The 7,500-nt window shown below is 44.6% G+C and overlaps 1 protein-coding gene across 1 annotated transcript in view; it reads right to left on the reverse strand.

Moving 5' to 3' along the window:
* Positions 1 to 7,500, reverse strand: part of LOC145418770 (uncharacterized) — a 24,075-nt gene that overhangs the window by 14,280 nt on the left and 2,295 nt on the right. Inside the window, exon 3 of the mRNA XM_080287104.1 lies at positions 6,433 to 6,620. Coding sequence (XP_080143230.1) covers positions 6,433 to 6,620 — 188 coding nt within the window. The remainder of the gene's footprint in view (positions 1 to 6,432; positions 6,621 to 7,500) is intronic.

A 7,500-nucleotide genomic window follows, 5' to 3' on the forward strand; every position in this document is an offset into this window, starting at 1 on the left:
TTCCACCTCACCCAACATGCACTCTCCTGGTCAGTATCTCATTCTCCATTCTCTCCATTTTGCCATCACCTCAACGCTCTCTCTCTCTCTCTCTCTCTCTCTCTCTCTCTCTCTCTCTCTCTCTCTCTCTCTCCCTCTCTCACACAATGATGGATTTTTGGTTGGTTGACTCTTGCTACAGACGAAAAATTATTTCTTTTATTTATTTTTACCACCAATAACATCTTTACTGCAATGCCGTGACGCTGACGAGAGGCCTAAACGTCGTGGCGATGTGTACCCTGGGTGGTGCAGCTGCGGCATCCACCCGGGAGCCAGACGTCATATTTCCTTGCACCTCGCCGTGGGAAGGACCCTGGTCTGACCCTGGCGAGGCGTCTTCTACTACAAGGGGGCGCCGGATCCCTACACGGTGTATGTACTGTACTATGCTTGTAGGAAGGCCCCACAGATGCAGTTGTTTACTTGGGTTTGCTCGACAGGGCAGATCAGGGTTAAGCAACAATAACATCAACAACAACAACAATAATAATGGTGATGATGATGATGATAGTAATAATAATAATAATAATAATAATAATAATAAAACAACAATAATAATTAATAATAATAATAATAATAATAATAATAATAATAATAATAATAATAATAATAATAATAACACCAACAATTGCAATACCGTCTTTATATCACTCTTCACCTTTGAGTAAACTTCTCGAATTCAAAAGTCTATGTGCACAGCGGCGTAATATTGGAACGCCAAATATTAGACCTCTGAGGAAAGTTTGAATTTGGCTCTGTTATCTTCTGTGTGTTTACCGTCTCCTGGCCTTTGGTTCCTTCTTCGCATTAAAGAGAAAGTTACGTAATACAGCCAGACGATTTATTTATTCCCCTGAGGCAAACCTTTTAATGGCTAATACGAAAATATTATAAATCACATTCTTGTTCCCGTAACCTTATCGCCATCTTGACAGCGAGGTTATGGTGCCAGGTCTGGGCGTCGAGTATAAATCAATGGACCTAAATACCAGGCCAACTTAGGTTAGTTTTAAGTGGGTATTGAGAAGGTGACTCAGGAAGTGGTCTGTAAGTGCTGGAAAAAGTGTACAGCATAAAATAAGTGTACGGTATTGGTCAGAAGTAGATGGTGTGGGTATTGTACATGAAGAAAATTAAATAACTTGCTTTTTAACAACGCCATTTTTTTTTTAATATATATAGAAAAACGAAAGAGAGAAAAAACTGCCACCTTCTTCATCCAAATCAATCTCCTCCTAATGTATGTATTGTACTGTGTCTGTATGTATGTATGTGTATGTATGGATTCTATGTACGTATCTACTCGTACGTATGTAAGGACGTATGTGTATGTACGCACTCTATGTATGTATATGCACTCTATGTATGTATGTATGTATGTATATGCACTCTATGTACGTATGCACTCTTCATGTATGTGTGTACGTATTTGATCCACACACAGTAACAGGGGCGTGTAAAACAACTATCAACATAGCGTCCAGCAAAAGGTGCACACATTCATTCCTTCACCATTCCATCCTCCTACATGCCCTGTTCCACCTCACAAAGATGTTCCTTATAATGCCTACGGAACACTACGAAGCTCTGTCTATCTTTCTATCTATTTATTGCCAGACGTCTCAATCCCGTAAGGGGTGGCCACAAACAAATCGTCTCCATTTCGTTCTGTCTCCCGCCATTTTGCTGGCCTCCCACCGTACACCCCCCTGTTTCATATACCTCTCTACTCCATCCCTGCCCCTATCAGTTTATAGCCAGACGCGTTAATCCCATAAGGGGTGGCCACAAACAAATCGCCTCCACGTCGCCCTGTCCCCTGCCATTTCGCTGCCCTTCCCCCAACTTACACCCCTTCTCTCACATACCCCTCTACTCCATCCCTCCATATCATCCTCGGTCTCCCCCTCCCTCTCCCACCCTCCACCTCCCTCACAGACTCTCCTAGTTAGTCTCTCACATCCCGCAACTTACCCCATCACACTCCAAGACTCACTCATAATAAAAATCACTTGAATATCAGAGTTGTTCCCAGCATGAGAGGGGTCAATCTATTTACACATTTCTCCCTACATTTCCTTTTATATGTCGTAAAAGAAAAACTATATGATACGATGATGTCACTCTTCCTCTCACGAATTATGAGGCCACACGCAATATATTGGCTAACATGCACTTTGTCTCTTCTCTTTATATATCCGTAGCACAATTACTCGTGGTGTGGATGTGGATGTGATAGGAGGCGTTAGGAGAAACATATTGAGGTGGTTTGGCCATGTGTAGAGAATGGAGAGCGAGAGACTGACGAGGAGAGTGTGTGTGAATTACGTGGAGAGACAGACTGACAAATGAGGAGCTGAAGGAGCGCTGTGGTGTGGATGTGGATGTGATAGGAAGCGTTAGGAGGAACACGCTGAGGTGGTTTGGCCATGTGGAGAGGATGGAGAGAGAGAGAGAGACTGACGAGGAGTGTATGTGAGTGAGGTGCAAGGGGAGAGAGGGAGGAGGAGGCCAAGGATGGAGAGGATGGAGAGCGAGAGACTGACGAGGAGAGTGTATGTGACTGAAGTGGAGGGGGGGAGGCCAAGGATACGATGAAGGGATGGAGTGGAGAGGTATATGAGGGAGGGGGAGGGTAAGCTTGGAGCAGGGCAATGAAATGGCGGGGGACAGGGCGACATGGAGGCGATTTGTTTGTGGCCACCCCTTACAGGATTAAGGCGTCTGGCAATAGAAAGATAGATAGACATTTACTCGTATTCTCATCTGACAAGGAACCGTATTTTTTTTTTTTTTTACCTATTTCACGGCCCTTTGACTAGTAACCAAGGACAGGGCTGTGGAAGGTCTCTCGTCTGACAAAGAACTGTTACTCTTTCTCGGGTTCATGGCCAAGTGTAGTCAGATTGGAGGGTAAATTTGACTAGTAACCAAGGAGAGGGGTAGAACTATAATCTCTTTTCAGCTTAGTTCATGGCCTAGTGTTGTTAGATTGGAGGGTAAATTTGACTAGTAACCAAGGACAGGGCTGTAGAACTGTTACTCTTTCTCATTTTTCTTTTTTAATGCGAGGAAGAAGTTCTAATCTTGGTCATCAGGGGCGCCACTTTAGCAACTGTGTTTACATATTTAAATTCGTCCTAAAATGTTACACCTGTCTGAGCTGTTTAGAGGGTTCGATAAGCCTCCCTCTCAGTTTACGTAGAGGACAGACAGACAGACAGGCCGACAGACAGACAGACAGACAGACACACACACACACACACACACACACACACACACACACACATACACACACAGCAACATTCCACGAGCCGACAGTGACCTAAATATGTAACTATTAAAGCACTTACCACCTTCTTTTTCCCCTCCTCCACTTCCCTTTTATCCTTCTCGCCTTTCTCCTCCCTTCTCCCCCCTCCCTCTACCCCTCTCCCACCTCTTCCCCCTCCTCCACTTCCCTTTCTCCCCCTACCTCTCCCCTCCCTCCCCTTTTCATTCTCACATCCATTCTCCCTTCACCTATTCCTACCCCTTTGCTACCCCAACATCCACTCCTTCCCCTACTCCCTCCTATCCTCCCCTCACCTACCTCTAGATCTACCCCTACCCCTGCTCTCCCCTCCCCCACATCCATCCACTCACCTACTCCCCATCCCTCCCCTCTCCATATATACATTTTCACCCACTCCTACCTCTATCCCTTCCCCCTCTCTTCCTTTCCTCCACACCTTCTCTTCCCTCTCCCCTCTCTCCTCCTGTCATTCATCAATGTCCCTCCCCTTTTTATCCAATCTCTCTCTCTCTCTCTTTCATCAATGTCCCTCCCCTTTTTATCCAATCTCTCTCTCTCTTTCATCAATGTCCCTCCCCTTTTTATCCAATCTCTCTCTCTCTCTCTCTCCCCTCCTCCTCTCTTCCATCAGTGTCCCTCCCCCTTTCATCCAATCTCTCTCTCTCTCTCTCTCTCTCTCTCTCTCTCTCTCTCTCACGCACATCAATCCATCGTCTGTGCCACTTTTTTTTTTTCTTTTTTTATGTGTCCGACTCTGTGCAAAGGCTTCAGGGCCTATATCTCGGGGGCAGTAGCCTACCCCAAGGCCCAGTAGTCCTCCTACACCTCCACATGTCACCACTTCGGCGCTAACACCCACCGTCCATATTGAATACATGCTAGGGCTGTCTCATACAGGACTTGTGTATTGGTATTAGCAGGGGTACTTTTATGACATGTCGGCGGGTCATCTGGTAGATCAGGAAAGTCTGCTTCTATGAAATTCAAATCCTTAAACTGTTCCCTGCCTCAGCCAGGATTCGAACCTGGGTCCATCAGGACTGCAGGCCGCCTCTCTACCGATTCAGCCACCGCCTCCCCCAAGCAATGCATCATCATCAATCCCCCTTACTCCTATGTCCTATTCTTTCTTCATACTTCCTACCTTCAAGCGATTAACTGGAGGGATTTTTCAGACGATTAACTGGAGGGATTTTTCAGACGATTTTTTGGAGGGATTTTCAGACGATTAACTGGAGGGATTTTTCAGACGATTTCTATCTATCTATCTATTGCCAGACGCCTTAATCCCGTAAGGGGTGGCCACAAACAAATCGCCTCCATCTCGCCCTGTCCCCCGCCATTTCACTGCCCTGCTGCTCACACACCCCTTCTCTCATATACCTCTCCACTCCATCCCTCTGTCTCATCCTCGGCCTCCCCCTCCCTCTCCCCCCTTCCACCTCACTCACATACACTCTCCTCGTCAGTCTCTCACTCTCCATCCTCTCCACATGGCCAAACCAACTCATTGTGTTTCTCCTAACGCTTCCTGTCACATCCAGGTCCACACCACAAAGCTCCTTCACTTCCTCATTTGTCATCACCATCATCATTTCTACGCCTAACCGTCATCACCATCTCATTTCTATTTCCCCATGGCCACCTCGTCACCATGAGAGAGAGAGAGAGAGAGAGAGAGGTGTGTGTGTGTGTGTGTGTGTGTGTGTGTGTGTGTGTGTGTGTGTAAGTCCTATCGATGCACATATCCCACACTCTAAATGTCAAGGGCAAGTATGGATTAGGCTTCGCTCCTTAACACCCCTTACCTCTTCACCACGATATTATTATTATTATTATTATTATTATTATTATTATTATTATTACAACTACTACTACTACTACTACAACTACTACTATTACTACTACTACTACTCATTATTATTATTATTATTATTATTATTACTACTACTACTACAACTACTACTACTACTACTACTACTCATATTATTATTATTATTATTATTACTATCATTATTATTTCCTCAATTTTTTCATCTCCAAACGATTCGCCTCCTATGATACGCAAGAAATATTTGGGATGCAGAGAGAGAGAGAGAGAGAGAGAGATCCAACCCTCACTATCCCTCCTCCTTCAGTCACCTCCTATAACACACAAAATATATATGGGACAGAAATATCCTTTAGAATCCTGTAGTTAAGAATCTAGACCTAAATTCTGAGTCTGTGTATCTTTGGCTGAGTTCCCCGCCTGAGAGTGCATGGCCGTGTGGCTGGATAGGGAGTCTGTATATACTACCTATCTATCTATTGCCAGACGCCATAATCCCGTCAGGGGTGGCCATTTGACTCTGAGTTATTTGTTTTACGGGGAGGGGCACTAACCCTCCACCAACCCACTTGTTGACACGTAGGGAGCATGGTTTGGTTGTATGGTTACCACCCAGAGTTGTAAATGGTTTCTTGGCTTACAGGAAACCATTTGGCTTGTCACTCAATGTAAAGCCACCTGTACAGGAAAGAAAAGCAATAAGAAGTGACAGGAGAGATGGGTGAAATAGAAGGAGAGGAGGGCAGGCACAGAAAAAGAATGATACAGGCTAAGGAAGAAGTAGGCAGCACTACATCAAGTGAGTGGATGATGGTCGCCACCACCTACCACAAGAGACACTTCACCTCACTTGTATTATACGTCACAGGTGGGTTGGTTGTCACTCATGTATTAATATTATGCTAAAATAAATACCTGTTGTGTTTACCTTTCAGTGTCTATATGATTACTGCTGAGCTCCTGGATGTAATAATAATAATAATAATAATAATATAATAATAATAATAATAATAAAATAATAATAATAATAATAATAATAGGCTAATAGTGATAAGCATAATAATAATAATATTCATAACAATAACAATAATAATAATAATAATAATCATAACAATAACAATATAATAATAATAATAATAATAATTACTGGATACTACTACGACTACTACTACTACTACTACCAAATCTTCTACAACAACAACTACTACTACTACCACTTCTTCTCCTACTACTACTACCACTACTACTACAACCTCTCCCCCACCTTAATCCTGGAGTGGAGGAAGGATAAATCGCTGCTGAGTTGTTGTATGTGGTTGCGTTTGGCCGAGAGCAGTCTGTACAAGTGCCCCTCTCCTCCCTCCGCCACGCGCGTTGCCACGGACACGAGGGAACGCGTGCTCTTCTGCCGCGACAACACAGCAGACACCGCCGACCCCAAACGCGAGGAGTCTGTCAGATGGGAGGAGAAAGTAAGCGCGCGATACTCTCATTCACCTTTAATAATATACAGTAAGTGGTGAGTCGGTACGTGGATGGGATGTGGAAAGTGCAAGGAGAACTGACACGCACGCACGCACGCACACACACACACACACACACACACACACACACACACACACACACACACACACACACACACACATCATCATCACCAACATCGTGGATATGGAGAACACACACACACACACACACACACACACACACACACACACACACACACACACACACACATCATCATCATCATCATCACCAACATCGCTGATATGGAGAACACACACACACACACACACACACACACACACACACACACACACACACACACACACACACATCATCATCACCAACATCGTGGATATGGAGAACACACACACACACACACACACACACACACACACACACACACACACACACACACACACACACACACACACATCATCATCATCATCCCAACCCAAATTCCCTTTTAACACACACACACACACACACACACACACACACACACACACACACACACACACACACACACACACACACACACACACACACACACACACACAGAGTCAAGGAACCAAAGCCGATGTTTTCCTCCTATCGTTCTGTGCGGTCAAGAATTTTTTCCCCGATCACTCCCGACAACCGCAGGAAAATGGGAAAGCTGATCATGCCCTGTTTTTCGAGCAATGATGAGAGGACAGAGAGAGAACAGAGCACTACATGGCCTCCTCTGTTTCTGCCCTAATGAAAGTACTCAAAACATTTCTATCAATTGACTCATATAGACAGACGCCATAATCCCTTAAGGAGTGGACGTTTGTCTCTGAGTTAGTTG

This window comes from Coenobita brevimanus, chromosome 116, assembly GCF_032717465.1.
Source record: "Coenobita brevimanus isolate Jiangsu-jjx chromosome 116, ASM3271746v2, whole genome shotgun sequence".
NCBI classification, from domain to species: Eukaryota; Metazoa; Arthropoda; class Malacostraca; order Decapoda; family Coenobitidae; genus Coenobita; species Coenobita brevimanus.